Source organism: Leptinotarsa decemlineata, unplaced genomic scaffold, assembly GCF_025532065.1.
Source record: "Leptinotarsa decemlineata unplaced genomic scaffold, Ldec_3_MD MMD2_tig00026294_RagTag_RagTag, whole genome shotgun sequence".
Lineage (NCBI taxonomy): Eukaryota > Metazoa > Arthropoda > Insecta > Coleoptera > Chrysomelidae > Leptinotarsa > Leptinotarsa decemlineata.
In genome coordinates, this window is record NW_027412674.1 from 7,071,564 (window position 1) to 7,097,439 (window position 25,876).

The 25,876-nt window shown below is 35.4% G+C and overlaps 1 protein-coding gene across 1 annotated transcript in view; it reads left to right on the forward strand.

Moving 5' to 3' along the window:
• Positions 1-8,494: 8,494 nt before the first annotated feature.
• iav (transient receptor potential cation channel subfamily V iav) overlaps positions 8,495-25,876 on the forward strand; it is a 49,104-nt gene continuing 31,722 nt past the window's right edge. Inside the window, exons 1-5 of the mRNA XM_074180258.1 lie at positions 8,495-8,749; positions 12,889-13,075; positions 22,289-22,479; positions 22,529-22,624; positions 24,515-24,732. Coding sequence (XP_074036359.1) covers positions 8,614-8,749; positions 12,889-13,075; positions 22,289-22,479; positions 22,529-22,624; positions 24,515-24,732 — 828 coding nt within the window. The 5' untranslated portion in view covers positions 8,495-8,613. The remainder of the gene's footprint in view (positions 8,750-12,888; positions 13,076-22,288; positions 22,480-22,528; positions 22,625-24,514; positions 24,733-25,876) is intronic.

Here is a 25,876-nt window from a genome sequence, read left to right on the forward strand (position 1 = left end):
TCTATTTTCCGACGAATCACGGTTTACAAATAATGGCATGTTTAATAAGCAGAATTGTAGGTACTGGGCCCAACAAAATCAACATGCAATGAGAGAGGGCAATTTTCAAGAAAGGTTTGGCGTCAATGTCTGGGCTGGTATCGTTGGAAACAGAATAATTGGTCCAATATTGTTTCAACGTCAGTTAACAGGGGTTAGATACTTGGGTTTTCTTCAAAATCGAGGATCATCTTAATGATATGCCTTTAGAAGTTTTACGGCAAATTTACTTCCAGCAAGATGGAGCACCACCCCATAATAGCAGAGACGTACTTGATTTTTTAATAGAGCATTTTAATAATAGAGTTATTGCAACCAACGGTCCAGTACGGTGGCCTGCCCGCTCACCGGATCTGACTATGTTAGATTTCTTCATTTGGGGATATGTAAAAGAAAGGGTCTACTATGCAACAGCCCCAGCCACTCTCGAAATCTTAGAAGAAAGGATTCAACAGGCATTTAGAAGTATATCGCCTCAAATGTTACAAAACGTGTTGAGAGAAACAATTGAACGAGCTGAAATGTGTCTTGAACAAGGAGGGATGCACTTTGAAAATTTACTATAGTGGAATTTTCAAGAACTTAGGATATTGCAAAAAATCTAAGTGCATCGCTGAAATTATTAGTTAAATTTGTTAAATTTATTTAACATTTAACGTCATTTGAAAAATAATAGTTAGACACGAAAATGTTATTTTGTAAACTTGTCTCATTCATATTCAACACACTAGTCACTAAAACTCCGCTATTGCAATTTTCTGATATCACCTGAGGTCCATAGATTAGTTTACGTCCGATCATGGCCACCTAGATGCAATTTTAAAAGTGACTCTGAAAAAATCAAGTAGGCTGAAAAACTTCCGGAAATGTCAGTTTCTGATCCAGAATTGTCTCAGAAATCCAAAAATGTTACAATATACAGGGTGTTCCATTTAAAAATTCAGAACCGGAGTCATTTCCGCTGAAACCGGAAGTGACCGGAAAGTAAAAAATATGTGAAAACATTCCTCTCCACATACCATTCAACTACACCAAATCTCATTTCAATTCTCCTAATAGTCTAGAAATTATGACTTGTCTAATAGATTCGTTGACACCCGGTATAGAGAAGTTGCTGATGATGTCGGCATATCGGTAGGCTCATTCCATGCAATATTTTTTCGAAAATTTTAGGCATGAAGTGTGTGGCAGTAAAGTTCGTTCCAAAATGGCTGAACGTTGACCAAAAAAAAACGCTGCATGAGCATCGCTCAGGAACTTTTGAATGACGTCAACGGTGATCCAAATTTGCTTAAAATGATCATAATAACTGGTGACGACTAATGGGTATATGGTTATGAGATCAAAACCAAAGCCCAATTGTCCCAATGAAAGAGGCAAGACCAAAAAAGCACGCCAAGTTCGATAAAATGTCAAAGTTTTCTTCATTATTTTCTTTGACTACAGCTGAAGCTGTAAGCAAAAATATCAGACAATGGTTTGATGATGATTTTTCAACAAGAAATTTTGATAGAACCAAATATCTTTCGTTCACTTCTCATGAGAATTCATTACCCAACATGAGCCTTCTCAAAATTACCAATAGAACACACAAATTTTCGAAAGTGACTGTGTTAAATATTTTGAAATGAAGATTGAAAGACATCTGTGATGGGATCAGTAAAGAGAAATATTTAGTGTAATAAATAATGTAAGGTCTCGGGATAAGTTTAACACCCCTCGAGAGTTGAAAAATGAATTAGTAGTAAAAAATATATTTTTATTAGGTTGTTTGAAAATCTTTATTCATTTCAATGTCATGTGTTTTTGAATCTTCATATCTCATCAAATATACTACTATGTCGAGGTAGGTATATACTGATCGATAGAACATTTTGTACTCTATACATTGTTGCTGTTGATTTTTTTCAAAATTTCATTTTTTTTAACTCTTCAGCTTAGGGGCCATCCATAAATGACGTCACACGAATTTTAGAACTTTTAGACTCCCCCCGTCCGAGTATATCCGTAGATATCCAGAAAAAACAGAAATTTCAGAAAATGGTTTTTGTTTTTTCTGGCTTCATTTTTCGAAGGATTCGAAAATAAATTGCACTTTCACATTGCCACTTTTTCCATGCTACATAATGATGTTTTCAGATTTCCTATCCGACGTTTTGTCTTCCGGCCACCATCATCAATTGTATTTTTTCTTATGGGCGCTACATTGGATACTTTCTGTTTTGAAAAGAACCAGATTTTTACCTTTTCAATGATGTATCATAAGTTATCATTCTTTTTCGAAAAATTGGAGATATTGAAAAAAATTAACTGTCATCATAATAGCTTTTGACTTTGATGTTTCTAAATTTGACTTTCAATTTGTATACACTCTATGACATTTGTTATTGTACAAGTCATGAAGAATGAAGAAAAAAGAGATATGATACAAATTTATTACAAATAAGATAGAAACAGTGTCAGGATATCGGAAATGTATTTAAACTTGTATCCCGAAAGACGACAACCACATCGAACTATGTTCAAGTTGTTGGATAAAATCTCACCGAGTTTGTGTTCGTTTGAAAAACCAATGTAAAAATAGGGAGACAGAATCAACAATCAAAATTTGATAGGTAAATTAGACATTGAAACATTAGACATTTGAAAAATCAGAAAAGGGACTGAAAGATATCCAGATATGGCTTGATCACAACCTTCTGAGTCTGAATGTGAAAAAAACTAAATTTATTACATTCACCCTATTACAGATCGATCAACCTGGAAATAACATAATCCATATACATGACAGAGACTGTACTAATACAACAAATTGCAATTGTGCTGTTATAGAAAAAACGAAAATGATTAAGTATCTGAGAGTTATAGTGGATCGGCATATGAGGTGGGATGACCACATAAACTATGTTGTAAAACGGCTCAGACTCTCAACAAAAAATTCTATGAATTGAGAAACATTCTGGAATACAAAAATTTGATCACCATATGCCAGTCTTTAGCAGAATCTGTAATAAGATACTGTATTGCTGCCTGGGGTGGTACATTTAACAATTCTCTCAATACAATCTTGAAAATATTATTCAAAATACCTAAAATATACTTTACCAAATGTCTGTATAAGGAAACGCAGTTACTGAAAACAAGATAACTCTATATCCACCAATGTTTAACTTAGGTGTACACAAACAAACTCACACTTCGATCAGCAAACAAAGAAAAACAAACAAGATTCGTTACTAGTTCTTCCATAAACATACCAACATTTAATAAAACTCACACACAGAGATGTATTTTCTATCACGGTCCAAAATTATTCAATATTCTGCCAGTTAACATAAGAAACAATTCCAATCTCAATACATTCAAAAAATCAATCAAAAAATTCATTATGTCAATACCGAACTTCTCGATTTATTCGGCTAAACATAAACGATGTTCAGCAAGCTCTTCATCATTCCCAATGTTCATCAATTCTGTAAATTAATTAATCGAAATGTGTGTATATAGATATAGATATAAGACAGTTAATTGCATATAATTGAATACCCTGAGTGGTAGATGGAAAGCGCAACACAAGTACTTTAGTTAATTAGGTGCATCCTTAGGTGCAGGTGTAAAAATGATGACCTATAAATAAATCTTGAAAATCTTGAAATTGTGCCCTTTTCAATGATAATAGAACTTTGAACCAATACACAGCAAATGCTCAAAACGCTGGCCTTGTTCATGATAACAGAACTGTGCCCTTCTTCCGAACTTCTAACAATGCTGTGTTGAAGGTCCTCAATATATTGATATTTCCTCTGACCATAAACTCTTATTTTTCAGTGTACCCCATAAGAATGTATCCATAATACTTAAGTCTGGAGACCTTGCTATCCACCTCACCGGCCCATTATTCCCTATCCATTTATCACCAAATCTTTCAGTCAGGTAATTAGATACTCGTCTGGTAGTGTGCGGTGGATCACCATCATGTTGAAACCAGATGTTGTTATAGTTAGCCAAAAGTAGATCGTCCAAATAGTCTTCGAAAATCGACATTAAAAACTAGTCATAGCAGGTTTCTCCAGAATTCTGTCAAATAAATGAAGACCCAAAATCTTATCTTGTAATTTCCTGCCCACACGTTAATACTAAATCGTACTCGAGGTCGAATTTCTCGGAACTGCCTGGGGTTGTTTATGCTCCAAATGTATTCGTTATTTCGGTTGAATGTCCCACAATTCGTAGCAGTGCTTTCATCTGTCCAAATTACATTTTCCAGAAAACAGGAAAAACATGTCTTCTTATTAGCCAATTATAAAATTCTAATCGCCTTTCGGGATCACCTGGATGCAATTTTTGAGATATGTGTATTTTGTAACCTTTTAAACCGCTTTTTTTGAGATGTCTCCAAGCACTTGTATGAAATTTGACGTGTAGGTTTTATGTTTATCTGCAAATTATTAATTTGTATTGAAAAGGACACAATGTCTAACTTACTTCATACATACTTCATTTATCAAATTCTCTTTAGTTTCCTGGTCCATTCTGTTTCCGTATTTTTTCCTCGGCTTTTCAAATGAACCAAACTCGGTGAGATTTTGATCCAATAACTTGAACATAGTTCGATGTGGTTGTCGTCTTTTGGGATACAAGTTTAATCTATTTGTAATAAATTTGTATCACATCTCTTTTTTATTGCATATTCCATATAGGTAAATATGGAAGGCTTTTCAGTAAACGAAACTACGACAAATTCTATGAAAATTGTTTACATAACGATTGGAATGCTTGTTTAGAAACTATCGACCCATTCTTGTCTTTTTACAACCTTCTGACTAATTCCTTTAATTATTCATTTCCAATGAAAAAAATCAAAATAAAACGAAAAAACAAAAAACCGTGGTTAACACAAGGGATAAAAACATCTTCAAAAAAATCTTAGATCGTTATATAACATAAGAAAGTATACAAATAACATATTCTTTCATGAATACTACAAAAGGTATAATAGAGTATTTAGCGAATACTATAATAGAGTATTAAATTAGCGAAGAGGAGCTATTATCATTACATAATGTCTAATAGCAAGAACGCTATCAAAGAGGCATGGCAGATTGTAAATGATTTGAGTGGAAGAAACAAGCCAAGAACTGAAACCGTTACCCTTGATCCAAATTTACTCAATGAATTTTACTGCACTATAGCAAAAAAACTATCCATAAGCATTCCAGATTTCCCTGATCCTTTGATCTATATGAATAGTATCAAAATATCCGAAAACTTGATATTATATAACACCAATTTACAAGAACTTATGGCTACTATTAGTAGCATAAAAAACAAAAAGTGCTGTGGGTATGACAGTATCTCAGTTAGTATCATTGAAAACATGCCTATTTTCGTTTTAGAATTACTAGTCCAACTTATTAACAACTCGTTTGTGACGGGAACATATCCGGACTTCCTAAAAACCACTATAGTAATTCCAATCTATATACCAATTCTTGGTAAAATCATTGAGAAACTAGTGAAGGTAAGAATAATGGAGTTCGTGGAAAGAAATAAAATTCTAAATAGGCAGCAATTTGGCTTTCAGGCTAGGAAAGGAACTGGAGATGCCATGTTTGTCTTCCTTAATGAACTGTACACTACACTAAACCGTGGAGACGCATGTGCGGCGGTGATTTGCGACCTGTCAAAAGCATTTGAGTGTGTAAACCATAAAATTCTACTGCGTTAACTAAACAAGTTTGGTTTCAGAAAACAGAGTTATGATTGGATAGAATCGTACCTTAAACAGAGAACTCAGATTGTGAGAACACATAGGCTCTCAGATGGAGGTTCCGTCGAGTGTGGGGTTCCTCAGGGCTGAGTGCTGGGACCAATTTTGTTCTTACTGTATTTTAACGACTTAGTAAATATTACAACCGACGGTTCTTTCACAATCTTTGCTGATGACACTACCATTCTATGGTACGATAAAGATGCTGATAACTTGCACTCAAAAATAGTTTTAGGTATTACAAAGATCAAAGAGTGGTGCGATGCTAATTTACTCTCCTTCAATATTAAAAAAACTAACTGCGTATCATTCCACTGTGCTTTGCCGGATATCCCTCTGGGTGATGGTGCAATAAGAAATAATGCATGTAATAAGTTTCTAGGGGTGCACATGGATGGGGAACTAAACTTCCAGCATCATGTTAGACAGCTAGGTTCAAGGATCGCCTCGGGTGGTTATGCACTACGCATCGTCGTAAATGAACTAGGTACAGCGACAGCCATGCAGGTTTATCATGCCTTGATCGAATCGCACATTCGATATGGAATCGCTTTCTGGGGAGTCTGTAATCAAGTACATTTTAACTCAATCTTTGTTCTTCAAAAACGTGCAATTCGCTATCTTTGTAAGGCGGCTCCCAGGGTATCTTGTAAAGAACTATTCAAAACTCGTAAGTTGTTAACTCTGCCCTCATTGTTCATTCTCGAAACTGCCTGTCTAGTATATAAAAACAAAACACTTTACAAGTTCGCTGATGGAATCACCCGCCAGAGAAATGACATAAAACTTCCAATCCCAAAAACAAATCTAATAAAAAATTCATGCATATATAACGCTGCCAAAATATTCAATCATCTGCCAACAGAAATAAAACATGCTGAAACATATGCTGTGTTCAGAAATAAATTGAAAACTTCTCTTCTGGATCTGGCTTTATATAGTATTACGGAATTTTTTGAGACAGTGTTCACTGACGTCTAACATCAGCTCAGTATGTTATATGTTATATGTGTTATTTAATTTATTTATTTTAATAATTAGTTATAACCAATTGAAAATTAAATGAATTGATAGTCCTATATTTTATTGACAATATCATGTGAACCATGATATATCAAGTTTTATGAATGTCTACACTTTGTCGATAAGGTTATTGTATCTTCAGACAATAAGTATATTTATTATTTTTTTTTTTTTTAACCGTAGTGTGCGCTGGTCAGGCCCTATCCCCCGAAGCCCCGATACATTCGGGAGGGCGCGCCCTCCCGAATTATCGAATTATTATTATTATTATTATTCATTCGTGAAAGCCATTTTTTGACAAAAACTCAATGACTTGTACAATAACAAAATGTCATTGAGTGTAACAAATTGAAAGTCAAATTTAGAAACATCGAAGTTAAAGCCTATTGTGATAAGAATTCTTCCAATTTTTCGAAAAAGAATGATAACTTATGATTCATCATTGGGAAGGTATAAGCTGGTTCTATTCAAAATACAAAGAAACCAATGTAGCGCCCATAAGAAAAAATAAAGTTGAAGATGGTGGCCGGAAGACGAAACGTCGGAGTGCAAATCTGAAAATACCTTTATGTAACAGGAAAAAAGTGGCAATGTGGAAGTGCAATTTATTTTCGAATCCTTGGAAAAATAAAGCCAGAAAAAAATAATCATTTTCCGAACTTTCTGTTTTCTCCGGATATCTCCGGATATACTCGGAATTTCAGAAACTTTCTCAATGGAATCATTTTAGTTAGGTAGATGCGCAGCGATATAACCATCTTCGTATCTCTCATAGTTTCCGAGATCCCAATGGTGAGGATCAAATTTGAAACACCCTGTATAGTTCTCGCCGTTGACAGTGATGGCCTAGCCAACGTTGCTCTCAAAGAAATATGAACGACTGCCTCGGATTCTCCTGCAAACTCTCACAGACAGCGGCGATGTTTTCAGTAGATCTTGCATTTCGTCGACGTATACGGATGTCGATCGTTTACTGAAACTTATTAGATAAAAAATCTGTATCTTAGATGTTGAACGGTCAATGCCCGTTTGAAATAAATAATAAATAGAATTTTACTATTCTTCAACATGTCAAAACATTGGAATATTCTTTGAAAGACATTTTTGTGGATGACTCAATATTTCTTACTTTTGACGTATACCAGAAGAAATACATCTATTCAGGATTGAGGGGAAAGTTTCAAAGTGAATTATGGATTTTCGAAACTGAAAAAGATTATTTTCCGAAACGTTGACCACTAAAAAAAATGAAAATAGTTCGACAGGTTACTGACTAACTGGGCTCTTCAGTGGTATGTATTACCTATGTTTTAACTTTTCATAGTGCTCTTTATTAAACTTCAACAGATTTTCTATTGATTTACCTTTGTGTATTTTTCAGATTGTGGGAGGTTATATACCCAAAAAACAGTGAGAAATGAATTAGAATGCTTCGTCAATGACCGACGAATCAGTTCTGAAGAAATTTTATCCAGTTTCAAGATTTAAATTCTTTGAAGTGAAAAATACAGTAAAACAAAAAAATCAATATTGCCTTTAACTGAAACTTGATAACATACTACAATTTCATTTGCTGTGTTATTTTGGCCACAACTAAATATCATTGTTCAGCCTCCATTTCACAAACAATACGAGTATTCAGTTTGAAACAGCACCTAAGCCCTTAGACATGTACCATCCTGTGCCTGGCATCCATCAAGCACATACCTTGACACAAATATTTCACCATGACCTTTATTGATTGAAGTCATGTACACAAACGAATCAAAAAACTTCGAGAAATGGGCGCTAACAGTTGCAAACCGTGCAGAAAAAAGAAAACGATATTATCGGGGGGTTCCATACTTGATAGAGTAATCAGTCAGGCTTCAAACCAGGACCAGTGTTTGTTATATAAATTAGCTAATTATAAGAAAGGTAAGTGGAACTAATTATATTCGATATTATTATAAGTTCAATTATTGGCCTGAGGTTGGGTGAGGAATCCGAATAAATGTAAGCTTCTTCAGAAAATAAATCCAAGAACAATGAAAATTGGATCCATTTCTTTTTTACGAAAATATTTTGAAATACAGAAGGTGGGAAATCGATAACAATGCGTAACGCAATAGCCGAGAATATTTTGTGCCACAATCCACAATATTCTCCTGTTATTACTGGAGCTTTCTCCCAACACCAAACAGTTATTTTAACATCTCGACACGTGTTTCGATCACCAAGTAATCATCTTCAAGACGAAGATTATACTTAATTTAATCTTCCAAAGGTTCCAAACAGTGCATCACAAACAGCAAGTTAGTTTTAGGAAAGTTCAAAAAGCTCAACCCATATAAAAATCATAATGAAACAAATAAACATCTTGTTTTTTTCAATATCGTGACTGAGAAATATTTATTTAATAATAATATCACTTGAGCGAACTTCCTAATTTCATTTTGAATCAAAATCTTAGGTTCAACATAAAACGTAGGTATATTCGAGCTATGGAGGACTATTCTCGCAGCATAGTTCATCAGTTAGCTTTCGTAAAACACGAAAATTTGCGGTTTTCACATTCCCCGTTTGACCATATATAATTTTTGTGTCTTTTAACCTGTTTGTATAAAACCCCCGCACATAATATCGTCGATAAAAACTTCCACATTTTTTCCAACAATTCTCTAAGTACTTTCTGTGCAGAGTGGGACAAATTAGGCAATTTCAAGGAAGAAACTCCTCTTTTCAAATTAGATAGATTTAAACTGATGGCTGTGTCTGGGAATCAAATTATAAATGATAATGGTGAAAACTGCATATCGATATCTATAATAGGGGAGCCCAAGCGGAGATTTACTAAAGCGCGGCAGATTGATATACAGGGGGATACCTTGTACCCGGTTAAGTACCTCCACCAAATATGAGCCCCTCATATAGGGCCGCCTGTGAGGAATAAAAGATCAGATTAGTAAAAAAAATGATCATCAGAAATTCTCGAGCGCGTCAGATTAAGGTAGGGTGAGTTAATTACATGCTAAAAAGTGTATATTCCAGTAATCCAGTGACGTAAAGAAAGGGGAGGGCAGCAAAGTTGTAAAAAATAACGTCATTTCGACATTCTCGAGCGTAGCTGTTTTTTTTTTATTTTGAAGAAAATAATTCAAGGATAACAAAAAATATATAATCTGACGATTTACGCAAGCCGAAATAACAAAAATTCGTCGATAAAGTTTAATGCGAGCAGCTGTGTGATACCTATATTTCCCTCTCCGAGTTTCTATTCCTCTTTCAATTTTTCTCTATTTATTAATCTCTCACTCCGTCCCCACTCTGAATTCTGTTGCCATGACACCATCACGGCTGATCACAGATACTCGTTCGTGATGAAGATGATGATTTTTTTGAGTATTTTTTAAAATTATTTTCTTATAAATACAAGTATTCTACTTAAAAAACATACACTTATTTATTTGCATGCTATTTCCTGAGCTTTTCAATTAATTAATTTCAATGATTTAAAAAAAATATTTTTTTTGTCAGATTAGGCGAATCCCTCTATAAAATCGTCAGATTATGAGACAGCACGTCTAGAACATAAAGATGAACCATATATATCTTAATCTGACGCGCTTGAGTATTTCAAAATGACGATTTTTTTTTGCACATTATAATAATGGCCGCGAGTTTGCGTCAAATCGAAATCGTCAGATTATTGAATGAGAGCTTTTTTTTGTTGCACTTAACACCATTTTAGAAAATCTGACGCGCTTAATTATTTTTTTTTCTTTTCACTTTTAATCCTTACGTACAACCACCCACATCATGCAAACGATCAGATTAACATACCATCATTATTAAAAATACGTAGGACATTGATGCTATCAATATCTGACGCGCTCGAGTATACAACAGTATTTTTTTGCATATTAAAAATCTATAGCCGCTTCCCCCACCGATGAAAAGGTATATATTATATAACATTTTTTTCTTCCTATCATCTAAGCTTTGTAACCTAATGTCTCTATGACGCTCGAGTAAATCCCCATTTTGCATCGTGGGCTCCCCTACTATAATCATCGTTTCTGAATTACAGCAGAAAAGTTGCTGTAACTTTTTTGTGACAACAATTTCTTGTTTCGATGAAAACATTTTCGAAGCACTTTTTTACGTAGTAGAAAACTAATTTTTTCAAATGAGATATCAATAGTTATTGAGGAAAAACTATTTTTTTAATGAGACACCCGGTATGTTCCTGCATATTTCGATAGAGCTTGAAATTATTTTATGTAATTTATGTATTGTAATGTAATTGTGATTTTCCACCGACAATACTTTGTAGTTGTAGATAAATTTTACTTGTACCAATTATCAAATGAGATTCAAGATGCTCATCGGTTAATTGAGATCTGTGAACATTCTTTGTGTACTTCATCTTGGCAAACGTTTTCTCACACAAGTAAGTAGTACCAAAAACAGAAAACAACCTACGAGCAAATTTATGCAAATTATCAAATTGTTCCAGTGGAAGACTCTTATAAAATTCCAAAAAAGATGAATTTTGATATTTGTTCTTAAGCATATCACTGCACCATAAATCAATAATTTCCATTTTGACTTCCGGACCCAGGGTTTCTTTACCATACTAACATATCACACATAAAAACAATAAGTGAAATCAAAATAATTTTATTGACGGGTGTTACTTTAATTCAGAATAGACAGTTTCGCTTCCTTCACCTTTCCTACGCAGACTAACTCGCAGTTGCGCCGCTAGCCTTTTTATATGCAATTATTACTGTCATCTCGAGGTGATCGGAATACACTAGCTAGAACCAGAACTTTCTCGAACCAACGCGGTAATTCCAAATGTTTAATTACGCCTAATGCCACCTAGCGGGTGGCTGAAAAAGATAGTAGATAGTACCACTACTCGTCACTAGATGTCGTTAAGTGTCACAATACACAATAATAATTGAAATGCAAAAAAAGCGTAAGTTTTCTTAGGTCACGCACTTTGCGATTATCCTAGTCTAGAAATATAGTTAAGGGCAGAAATTGGCCCTTGGAACAAACTGAAAAAATCATTATGGCCCGAAGGATTCAAAGTTTGGAGACCCCTGCTTTATCAGATCAATATCTGAGTCTGTATAATCGGTATCTATATCCTACAAATAATTTGAAAACATCTCCTGTTAATAATAATTAGAAGAAAACGCGAGTCCTGTGCAAACTTTGCGAGGAAATTATCACAGAAGAACCATGTAAATTATGAAATTGAATATATATTCGTTGATGGAAATACAATTGAAAATCTACAAGATATTTGTGAAAGTATAAACAATTATAACTTGTTATATCATATTATGATTACAATGAAACCAATTAAACCTTTAGTTGTAAAACCCGAATCAAATACAGGGAAGAGAATTACAATATTACACTACACTACAGCTGCCGGACTGAGTCATGGCTGGTGAGAAACCCCTCCCTCAAAATGTGCAGTAGATGTGTGTAGAAATCTATATCAGTCTATTTAGATTATTAATCCGTACTACGTAAAATTGCAAACGAGTGTTTCTATTCTTTTTTTTTCTAATATTTCTTTGTCATACACCGATCCAAACTTTACGTAGATACGATTTCTCCCACCGGTCATGACTCAGTCTAATAGATGTACCTACACTCCACAATGAAATTAAACCAGATTGTTTATTGCAGTTGATAAGCCAATACCATTTATAGTGAAGCATTACTATACCTATTGTTATATCAATAGGTAATATCGTAACTGTAAATAATCAAGTTTTTAAATATTTTGAATGCATCTTGAGGGACCGTGTTAGGAATCACACGTTAAAAGGTAAGACCTCGTTAGTCCTTAGCTCGCACAAGTTTCTCAACATCTGAGAGTTGTCGTTCGTATGGGGGCGGCAGCTGATTAACGGAAAAACAGATTTTAAACAGATCATCATTATGATTTCCGGAAGCAAAGATCAGGGGACCTTTTTTCACATTCCTCAAACAAATTTTGTTTGACAGTGTTCAGTTGACTAATCCAAGTTAAATTCTTTATTTATTAGGTGGTGAACTTGTGGATGCTTACAATCAAGGAGGCCAAGCAGAAGTAGAAAAACTGATCCGTGACCAGTTCGGCCAACTTATGTACCAAGAAGGAAAGGGCCAAATAATAAACAGATCTGAATATCTCCGATGGAAATTTCGGGACCACGAACAAGTCGTTCTTCCCATAGAAGCATCACTCAGTCGGTAAATATTGCTTTATGTAGTTTGATACGTATCCCAAGTTTTCTAGGTTCAGTTAGGTCAAACTAGAGATTTTTAAGGGGAGTGAACTCAATCTGCAATCTAACTCCCAATCCAATTGAACTGAATCTATGAAAATGAACCTATAAGGCCTAAGCTAAGGAGATGTAAGATAAAAATTAGTGTCTACAATGAAGTTTTGCGGTTTATCTCTATGACTTCATGGATATGTTGCAAACCGAAATAGCTATTTATTATATGAGTGTTAAAAGTAAGGTTTTATTTTGTGAGTGAAGAAGCTTGCGAAACGAGCGTAGCGAGTTGAGCAATTTCACGAACAAAATAAAACTTACTTTTAACACAAATATCATACAAAGTTTTTTGTACAACTGTCCTGTTTTCATAATAAAACAGATAAATTTAATTTTTCTATAAAAACACATTTTGACATCTCTTGAAAGTTGACTATTTTCATGTTATCGCATTTGCTGTGAAGTGACCGTTACAAAAAAACAGTATCGTTTACAGCTCGCGCGTTTTATTTAAAGTAACAGTTAAAGTTCTTGCTGATGTTTAATGTCTTGCATAATGAAGAACAATAGTGAGGAATTATGTGTTCCTGACGATATTGAAGAGGCTGCAAAAAGAGCTTCAATTGAATTGTTACTAAAAGAATCGGCTCAGCAGTACGACATCACATATTCTAATTTTCTTAGCTGGTGTAGACTCAAAAACGTCGAAGGAAATTTCAGCGAAACCGTCATTTCAGCCTATCTAGAAGAGAAATATGGAACTCGTCAACTTTGTGGAACAAGTTTTCAATGATGAAGTCGAGTGCGCTGGTTAAAAGTTAATAAGCAAATATTTCACGGTATTCTTAAAGCGGAAAAATGAAAGTTTGGAAATCACACGTTAAAAGGTAAGACCTTATTAATCCTTAGCTCGCACAAGTTTCTCAACTTCTGAGAGTTGTCGTTAGTGTGGAGGCGACAGCTGATTAACGGATAAACAGATTTTAAACAGAATCAAAAACACTTACGTTTGAACAAGTCCAGAGGTTTATAAATGAGGCGCCAGACGAAAAATTTTTGATGATAAAAGTTGCTACTATTTTCGGAATAAATGGAGCCTGCTGGCGGAAGAGCTGTACCATTTACTAAAAGACATTAAATAAATGGATAAATCATTGATTGTTCAAATTCCAAATACAAAAACAAAAATAGGTCGTTCTTTTTGCATTGTTGTAAAAAACATTGACTATTTTAATAAATACGTTGCATTACGCCTTTCTGTTAACAATCATCAACGTTTGTTTCTGAAATACTCACATTATAAATGCAGTGCCAACCCAGTTGGTATAAACACGTTTGGGAAAATGCCCTCTGGGTTTCAGAACCTTCCGATACCAAAGGAATATACAGGTCACTGTTTTAGAAGGTCTTCTGCTTCTTTGCTAGCAGAATCAGGAGCAAATATTATGGAAAATATAACGGATATTAAGAAGCACGGAGGATGGAAGTCTTCAACAGTAGCTGATGGTTACATCGATCAATCTATTTCTTAACAAAAGGCTATTGCTGAAAGAATCATTCCAATAGCTGGTTCCAGCGTTACAGCATCGTCTTCTTCACTTCAAGAATTAGGTGTTAATGTCCATGAAATTATCAAACCAGTTAGTTCAAGTATATTACAAGGCTCTTCAACATCGCAAGGTATTAATATCAGCAGACACGGCAATCAGCTTTCATCTATCTAGTTTGAAAACAGGAGTTTATTTCCCTTTAAAAGTGTCCAATTTGGCCCACTCTGAGAAATTTTGCGATTGAGTTTTTACATCCACAGGAAAATCTGAGAAATTCATATTGTCCCTTTTCTGTGACAAAAGAAGTACCTATATTTTTTTATATATACATATATATTATTTTGGTATACATTCCAAAATCCACCTTTTAAATCTGTCTTAGTAAAATAATTGCATCCATCAAAGTTTACAAGGGGTTCTGTTGATTTATTAATTTCGCGATAATCAATACATAATCTGCAACTTCCATCATCTTGCATATTGTTCAAATCCGGAGCAGATATTATGGAAAATATAACGGATATCAAGAAGCACGGGGGATGGTCTACAACAGTAGCTGAGGGTTACATCGATCAATATATTTCTTATAAAAAGGCTATTGCTGAAATAATAATCCCAACAGCTAGTTTCAGCGTTACAGCATCGTCTTCTTCACTTCAAGAATTAAATGTTAATGCCCATGAAATTATCAACTCAGATAGTTCAAATATATTACAAGTTTCTTCAACATCGCCTAGTATTAATATCAGCAGTTTTTCTAATTCTACTTTTCCTATTAATTATCATAAATAATAATAATAATGTAATTAATGTATATAATACATTTGTAACAGAATTTAATTCTATCTATATCTATTGTTCATAGATATAGAAACTTCCTTGAAAATTGAATAATAATGTTTTGTTATTGCTATTTGGCAAAAAAAAAATCGTGTTAAAAATACTTTTAACACTAGTAGTAAACATCATCTTTTAATACTCTTGACAACCAATAAAAATGTCACTTTTAATGACAGTTGTACAAAAAATATTTATACGGACTATACTAGGTCTGTTCAGAAGATGAAGTGAATTTTAATTTTTCCCAAAAAATATTCATTTATTCATTACTTTTTTTGTATAATTCAAAGTAGTCCTCCTCACGTATAATACACTTGTGCCAGCGTTTTTTTCAGTCCTTGAGGCAGTTCTGATATGCACTTTTTGGTACGTCCTTAAGCTTTCTCAGCGATTCCGGTTTTATCTCCATGATTATCGCAAAACGCCATTATGGTCTCTTCAATCTTGGGAACATAAAATAGTCACAGGGGACCAAATCTGATGAATACGGAGGCTGAGGCATAATTATGGTCTTGTTATTGGCCAAAAAATTAGGAATAAACAGTGACGAGTGAGCAGGTGCATTATCGTGATGATGAATTGTTTTTCCACAATACCGGACGTTTTCTTCGTATTGCTTCTCGCAAGCGGCGCATCAGTTTAAGATAATACTCCTTATTGATCGTACGATCACGTGGAAAAAACTCCTAGTGCACTACGCCACGGTTATCAAAGGAAACAGTAAGCAAAACTTTTGAATTTGATCAAATTCCGCGTGCATTTTTTTTGTGTTGGCTCTCCTGGGCTTTTCCATTGGGATAATTGGACTTTGGTTATGATGTCATAACCATATAGGTACCCATGATTCATCATCATTTATGACCCTTTTAAGTACATTTGGGTCAAACATTTCTGAGCGGTGGTCATGCGACGGTTTTTTGTCAAAATTCGGCAATTTTGGAAAGAAATTCGCTGCCACACGCTTCATGACAAAATTTACGAAAAAATTGCGTGGCTTGGTCCAACCGATTTGGCGATATCCACAGCAACTTCTCTAATAGTGTGATGCAAATTTTTTAATACATTTTTTCGATAGCAAAAAATCGCCGAACTCGCAAAACACTTTTAACTTTTATGCATCTCATCATTGGAGTGAACATCTGTATCTGTAGAGCCCTTAGCCACATGTGACCCATTGTACATCCTCCCGAGGAGTTGTCCTCCTAGGTCATATCCTCCATCCTGTCCTTTCCAGGGAAGAGGACAGGTCACTTTGAGATATCACCTTTATATCAGCAGGTGTAGGCCAATACTCGCCGAACACACACTCTCTTATTGACGATAACTCCGGACACTCGCATAGGACATGCCTGACAGTTTCATCTTTCTGTTCACACATCCTGCACAGGGGTGTGTCTACTAGCCCCATATTATAGAGGTGTTACCTTAGTTGCCAGTGGCCAGTCAGAAATCCTACTGTCGAAGTCATCAGACATCACTGGGTCCAGCCGCTTCCTTGGCTAAAGAGTCGGCAATGCGATCACCTTTACTCCTGTCGTGCCCTTTAGCCTTCCTCAGGATAATGTTATTATCTACACGCCTAAAATATTTCAGACGAAGCGGCGTTGTCGCTTCTACTATAAAGTAGCGGCTTCTTTGATTTTTCAAATGGAACACGCCGTATATAATATCATATTATGATTCATTATCACTTTGTCAACAAATTCTACTATTTCTATTTCCCTATACCTATCTATTACCGTTTAGAAGATATAAATTAATTTCGATATTTTTTTTACCAAACATGAACTTTTATAAATGCTGATAATCTTGAACTCTCTTGCACTAAAACGATCAAATTTGAAATGAAGTGGAGCGATACTATAAGGATCTTCACTCCGAGTCATATTTTCATTTGCCTCATACAGGGTCTTCAAAAAATGCAGATACTTTGATCTCATGAAAAAATGAGTGGAACTCAATTTTTTCAAATGGAACACCCTGTATATTTCAACATTTTTGAGCTCTACATCCAATTTTAGAAAAGATAATACTATTTCTATTTTGAACCGTTTTCGAGATAAACTGTTTCAAACGGAAATTGACATGGTTTCCTTGTTCATCACTCATTTTTGTAAAGCAGATTTGGTTGATGTTTCTCAATTAGTGAAAAGATAATTATTAAAATACTCCTCAACCATCGAATGAAACTTCTCTTCAAATAATAGTTTTATTAACGCTGAAACAGGAACTGAAAATAATAAACCCATAAATTAATGAGTTAATTTAATCGTCAGTGTATTTCAGAATATGTTCAAACACATCTCCACCTCTACTTAAACAAACATGTAATCTCTTCAAAAGATTGTCATGTGTAGCGCTTCTGATCAAGTCTGGAGTCAAACTATTGAAAGCAGTTGTAACTCTCGATTTCATATCTTCCATTGTTGTTATTGGAGTAGAGTAAACCATATTTTTAATGAAACCTCGCACGAAATAATCTAATGGATTGCCATCTGGTGTTCTAGGAGGCCAACGAAAAGGTCCATTATTACCAATCCATCTGTCTTCGAAGATTTCGGTTAAAGCTTCGCTGACTGAATGAGAATTATGGGGTGGATCACCATCCATTTGGTACCATACACGTTCTCTTCCTGGTCTATTATTTAAAATCATTTGAATTCCATTCCTCAGTAAATCTTCATATGGCACAAAATACATTGAAATGCCATCTTTCTTGAAAACCCCTTTGTCGAACAACATGGGGATTTTCTGGCGCCCAATAATGACTGTTGTGTCTATTGAAAACTCCATTTTTTGTGAACTTGGCCTCATCTGTCCATATGATATTGTCAAGGAAATGTTCATCCTCTTGAGTCTTGACGAGTAACCATTCAAAGAATTCCAGTCTCTCTGTAAATCACTCTCTTTCAAATGTTGGACACAGTAGAACTTATAGGGATGCCATTTATGCTTATTAAGAATTCGACAAATTGTCACGTAGGGTATACCTATCTCCCTTTCAGCCTCGTGCAGAGAAGCATTTGGAAATGCATGAAAGTATTCCAAAACTGTTATACCATTGTCATCATCATCCACTTTAGTCTTCTTACGAATGATTTTTGGACGGAAGGTTCCATTCAACCTACAGTTTTTTAGTAGTCAATTTATCACATTATTATTCGGCTTCGGAAGTTGTGGATATCTTTCATGAAATACTCGGCATGTTCTACTTGCAATTCTATTGCACTCACCATAAATTATTAATAAATTCAAGAAATCTTCATTACTGTAACCTAATCTTGACATTATTCTATTATAATTGGTAGCTATCACAATCAGTCAAAACCACCAACGAAAGTCTGACGTTAAATAATTGGTTTAATCATTTTTCCAAAACACACTATTAAAAAATATTAATGTGTACTGTTGTAAGTTAGAGACCAATACCTCAATGTATACAAATTGTAACTGGATCAAAAAGAAATATTACCAAGTATAAAAAAAAATGTTGAATATCCAAAATAAGTGATGAATTCAAAAAAACAAGCAAGAAAACTACGTCAGTTTCCGTTTGAAATAGTTTATCTCGAAAACGGTTCAAAATAGAAATAGTATTATCTGAATTGGATGTAGAGCTCAAAAATATTGAAATATACAGGGTGTTTCATTTGGAAAAATTGAGTTCCACTCATATGAGATCAAAGTATCTGCATTTTTTGAAGACCCTGTATGAGGCAAATGAAAATATGACTCGGAGTGAAGATCCTTGTAGTATCGCTCCACTTCATTTCAAATTTGATCGTTTTAGTGCAAGAGAGTTCAAGATTATCAGCATTTATAAAAGTTCATGTTTGGTAAAAAAAATATCGAAATTAATTTATATCTTCTAAACGGTAATAGATAGGTATAGGGAAATAGAAATAGTAGAATTTGTTGACAAAGTGATAATGAATCATAATATGATATTATATACGGCGTGTTCCATTTGAAAAATCAAAGAAGCCGCTACTTTATAGTAGAAGCGACAACGCCGCTTCGTCTGAAATATTTTAGGCGTGTAGGTTATATTGATTTATGCATACTGTGAAATTTTCAGGTTGATCCGTTAAATAGTTTGTCAGAAACGGCTAATTAACGCTCATCATGAAAAGCCCTGTATGTGTACCTCAAAGGTGTAAGACAGCATTTCATTGATTACATTTCACAGGACAATCATAAGGTATGTGCTGTATTCCTCTAAGAAGAAGAGAAATGGGGGGGGTTCTCTTCAGATCATGTAATTCGGTCAAGTTCGAAGGTCAGTTATTTTATTGTGGTATACCACTGGACGGAGACAAAACCTCTAATAAAATTGTATTTGATAGAAAAATTATATTCATCTCATATTCAAAACAGAGTGACTAGACCTGTGAAAGCCATATATTGACCAACCTAAAAAAAATTGATTATTTCTAAATATTGTGAAAGTCTTCCATCCATATAAAACCATTTCATCTTCAATTTCTATGTTTTGGATCGGTGTTATATTCAACTGAACGTATACAGAAAAACAAATTCAATATTAACCATTTTGGTATATTAGGTTTTGTCGGTTTTTATGAGTCAATTTTGAACTGTTATATCTCAGTGAATACTTTAATTCAAGCAAAATAAGCATCATTTGAATCTGTGCACTTTTGCCAACGTAACACAAGTCGATTAATACTGTCAGCATGGAAACTGTGTGCTCGGGATCGATGAAGCCGACGAAGGCCATTTTTGCCTGGTTTTGATTGGCGAAGATTCTACTGGTGTGAAAGTTATCGAAGTGCTTGAAAAGATGGTAGTCGGTTGGCGAGAGTTCTGGGCAGTATGGTGAGTGAGGCTGAAGTTTGACGTTCAATTCCTTTGATTGTCGGATGCTGATTTGTGAAACGTGCGAATGGGCGTTGTCGTGGAGCAGCATCGGATCTCTTCTGTTAAAAACTGCCCGCTGTTGCGGACGCAATTTTCGGTACATTTAGTCCATTTTCTTACAATAGGACTATGCTATGATGGTTTGGCCCGGTTGCAGAAAGTTATAGTGAATCACACTAGCCGCTGATCACCATACAGTAACCATGGTATGTTTTTAGTGGGTTTTCGCCTTTGGGAAGTACCTGTGTAGCTCATCGGTGTCCAACCATTGTCCTGAAGGTCTCCTGTTGTCGAAGAGTATCCATTTTTCATCACATGTGATGGTCCTATCCAAAAAAGGATCATTTTGATTGTGCAAAAGCAAAGAAGAGTGGACCTCGAAACGTGACAGTTTCTATCGAGCATTTTGACCTTTCCAATACACTTTAAATCATCAAAAACTGTAACGGGAGCTGACGCCCGGTTCTTCCACCATGTCCATCCCACGCACCGTTTGTGATGGGTCAGTCTCTATCAGGGTCTTCAAATCCTCGTCCTGGGTCACTGTAGGTCGGGCACTTCCATACTCATATTCGAGGCCAAAATCTCCTTAACGAAATTTTGCAAACCAACGTCGAACAGTGTGGCATTAACACAATCTCATTGCCTAATGTTTGGTTGATTTGTAACAGTTCGCTTTCTGAGAAGACGCCATGTTTTTTATTTTGTAATTTTTGTGGTCTCAAGTATTTTTCCAAATATGGAAAATGAAAGTTCATGGGGAATCGAGTTAACCGAGAAATATCAGAAGATTTCCCAAAGAAAACGATATCTTACTGAACGGATGTATATATGATTTGTACGTGCTAAAGGCATATTTCTTAGCCACAAGATACAGTGGGTTTTATTCATAGTTACTTTTTAAGGGCCAGATGAAAAAACTAATTATTACTGATAGCTGGCGACACTCTGTTTATGAAACAGAGTTGGGTTTTATTGAAGAGTCAGCGATAATCTGGGAACGGCATGCTAAAAACAAATTAAAGAGGGCCGAAATATTTAACGAATCATCAAGCAACCGAAAGACATGTATGGGCCGGGCCGTCCTATTCCATTTAATTTTAAGAAGGGAAATATCCGCCAGAGAGTGAGTTTTCAGTAGAAGTTGAGAGGTGTGCGTCAGGGGTTTTGAGTCGTCGAAAGGTCGAGTTGAGTGAAAAAAAGTTAGAGGAGAATTTTTCAGGGGAGATAAAGTCGGAAAACTAATTAAGTATTTGGAAGAAAGGGACAAACCAGAATTCAATCGCGACAGAATTGAATAGTGCGATATACGAGGTACTTTTGGGAGTTCGGGAAAACCCCGGTTTTTCTTTCTTTTCCTTTTTAGTTGCCAGTTAAACCGAGTGCAGTTCCATTCTGGGTGTCTTGTGTTTAATTAAGTAAAAAAGAAAAAGTGGCATGTTTATGAATAAACAGGCGAATGCAGGTTGAGCACTTTCTTATGGTCTGGTTAGGTTAATGTGTTCCGTTTGGTGGTTTGGTTTCGTTTTTTTTGTCGTTCACATTTCATTTGTAACTTTTACACTTATTATTTTTTATTATACTCATCAAGTTTAAATACGGTGGGAAATAAATATCCCTATTAGGAAGTATCTTTTCCTATAAATACAGATTTCAAACGTATTATATCTGTTACACATTTTTTGGGCTGTTTAGGCAGTGCTTTGGTTCAATTTGAATTCGTAGAGAAAAATTGACAAAAATAAGCTCAACGACATCATAAACTAAGCTGAAAAGAAGCAAAAACTTAAAAGTTGAAAAAATGAACAGCATAACAATAGTATAAATATCTATCGAGATAGGGAGCTACAAAAACACATGACAATTGAACGGACAAAACTTTTGAAACAACCATCGGTATACTTTCCCCTTTTCAGGTATGATCCTCTTGGTAAATGGACAGACCATGAAGCGTGTTGGCAAATGCAATATCGCGGATCACTAGGGGAGACTTTACTTCATGTTTTGATCATTTGCGACACCAAAATACACACAAGGCTAGCTAGAACACTCATCAAATGTTTTCCAAAACTTGCATTGGATGTTGTTGAAGGTGAAGAATATTTAGGTACGATTATTAGAAGTATTGATTCCACTAGTAACCTTGTGCATTTCAGGAGCGAGTGCTCTACATCTGGCTATAGCCTATAATAATAACGAACTAGTGCAAGATTTGGTTGAAGCAGAGGCCAACGTTAATCAAAGAGCAATAGGTGAGGAAAGTCTGCCAGACAATTCACCAATAATTTTTCACCAAATTCAAATTGTTAAGATTTATTTGTAGTGCGAGGTTAGGTTAGGTTAGGTTAGTGCACATTTGAACAATGCATTCCATTTAAAACGAGCAACTCCTAATAAGTTTTGGTTCAATGATTTGCAGGAAAAATAAAAAACACGTCAATCATAGTATACAGGGGGACATATTTTGACATATGATGTTACTCCCTCTATCGCACCCCCAATATAGGGTGATCTATTTAAAAAAAATTGGTGACATGCTCTGGGGGTGTGATAGGGCAACTTAGATCAAATGTGAATATGTCAAAATGTGTCCCGCTGTATACTATGGTTGATGTGTTTTTTATTTTTCCTGAAAATCATTGTACCAAAAGTTATTCAGTATGGCTCGTTTTAATGCACTGTATATTATATAATAAACCATCCCAGTACATGGTATGTTTTTGGTTTCTTCACTAATAATCGATACTGGACAAGAATTTCGTTTATCATGAAGTAATTAGGCCCATTATATAATTAATAAATTATATCATTTTAATATCAGAATAATAAACAAGGTCTGTTAAAAAAATAAGGTGAATTTAAATTTTTATCAAAAACAATATATATTTCTTCATTAATTTACATTTTGTCCCCTTCAAAGTAGTTTCCCTCAGATATAATACACTTGTGCCAGCGTTTTTTTCAGTCCTTGAGGCAGTTCTGATATGCACTTTTTGGTACGTCCTTAAGCTCACTCAGCGATTCCTTGAGGCAGTTCTGATATGCACTTTTTGGTACGTCCTTAAGCTCACTCAGCGATTCCGGTTTTATCTCCTCAAAAGTCCCAAAACGCTGTCCTTTCATGTGTATCTTCTCTCTTGGGGACAGGAAAAAGTCGCAGGGGGCTGAATCTGGTGAATACGGTGGCTGAGGCATGATTACAATGTTGTTTTTGGCCAAAAAATTACAACCAAGCAATGCCGAGTGAGCAGGTGTATTATCGTGTATTATCCTTTGTATCGTTTCTCGCAAGCGGCCGCCTAACTTCAAGATAATACTTCTAATTGACCGTATAATCATGTGGCAAAAACTCCTGATGCACCAAGCCACGGCAATTGAAAGAAACAGTGAGCAAAACCTTGACATTCATTTGGTCGAGCCTGGCGTGGATTTTTTGGTCTTGGCTCTACAGGCCTCTTTCATCGGGACGATTGGACTTCAGTTTCGATGTCATAACCATAAACCCATGATTCGTCACCAGTTATAATCCTTAAAAAATATCGGGTTCGCCGTTGATGCCATTCAACTTTTCCAGAGCGATGCTCATGCAATTTTGGCCAAAATTCAGCCATTTTGAAAGAAACTTTGCTGCCAACTGATATGCCGATAACCTCAGCAACATCTGTAATGATTTTTCGATGATTCTCCATTTTTTCTGACTCAAAGTACAATCACCGTATGCCACTGTCAACGTTTCAAGTGTTTTGAGATCACTCAATTCTAATTTTTACATAAAATTTGATGCAAGTTCTTTGAAGCATTTTTTCGACAGCAGAAAATCGCCGAACACGCAAAAAAATTCTAACTTTTATGTCTCTCACCAACAAACTAATCATGCTAATCAGCTGAAACTATGAACATCTGTTCGAGACGAGTGTACCAACATAAAAAATAAAAAATCGCTAATCGAATGTACGAAATTTGAATAGCAATATGTACCAAAATGAAAAAAAAATCGCAAATCGCGAAATTTGAACATTCACCTCATTTTTTTTGTAGAGACCTCGTATTACCCCCATAGCATTTGAGCCGGCTTAAGGTAGCATAGAAACATTTTTCTTCATTGTAGAATTGTATTGTGTACAACAATTTATATTCCATAGGTAGCTTTTTCCTCCCAAGGGACCAACAAAAACCTCGTCCAGCAAGACATACAGACTATGAAGGCCTAGCATATTTAGGGGAATACCCTTTGGCCTGGGCGGCTTGTTGTGCTAATGAAAGTGTATATAACTTATTGCTCGACAGTGGGGCCCATCCAGACTTTCAAGATAATTTTGGAAACATGATTTTACATATGGTCGTCGTCTGTGATAAACTAGTAAGTTTATTTTGAAGTAAGCTCAATATACAATATAATAATTAGGTACAGGCTGTTTTGATCGGTTTCTGGGTTTTGCCGTGTCTTCTTTGGTTATAATCTCCTAACGTTTCAACTGCAACTGCGGTAGTCGTCTTCGGTGGCATGGTCGAAGTACTCTTTTTGACATATCAACTGAAAGTGAAGCTCTCATTTCTGCCGTTTCATTTATAGTCCTGATTTTTCGGGCACTTTCTGTAATGGCGGGTTGGTGCGTACTTTCCGCGCGATTTGGGCGACTTGGCTTCGTTTTGTCGCTTTTCAATGTTGTATGCTAGATATTCGGTAGATATTGTACCATTTTGAAAAATTTACTGTCTTGAACAAATTTATTTCTAACAATATTTCACTATCACAAACTAATTTATATTCAACACTTAGAACTTAATTCATTTCCACTATTTAAATTCCTTGTTTAACCGCTCGATTCACTTTCTAAATTCGACTGCCATCTGGACGAGAAGCCGGCTTTATATATCTGTAACGATCGCTCTAGAATTCTATAGTCATTTCGGGAATTCACTAGAGTTTAATCGGTGGTTGCCAACTGCATTTCCTTTGCGGTGATGTCATGTGTTTGTTCGCTGGTCGACATATCGGTCAAGGGCGGCTTCAGATTCATTACATTGCCCCCTTCTTAAAGACGTTTCGCCCCGAAATGTCATCCTTGGCGTGCACTGTGAAGTTGGATGGTAGTTAACACTCAACAGTTTTCATACTCGGTCGTGGAAAATAGTTACCAAAATCTTGATGCCGCTGGATCTGAAGATCGTTTCCAACATGCTTCTCACAATTCTCCAATCCAGCCTGTCAAGCCCAGAGGCTATTTTCGGGATTGCCAAGTCCACGAGATTCTGGTCGAGCATCGTGTCCCTCAGTTTGGTAAGACTCCTCCACACATCTTCATAGGACGGTTTGGCTCGAGAATGCTTTTTTGTCACCAAGTAGAAAATGTTTCTCTGACCCTTCTTCAACTGTAGCACTCCTCCGACTTCAGGATTCTGTTCTCGTAATGTTTGGAGGTGACCAAATTTCTTGTTGAATACCTCAGCGATGCCCCTGGACATTTGGAGATCCTCTACCACGCAGTGAGCTAGTGCATATT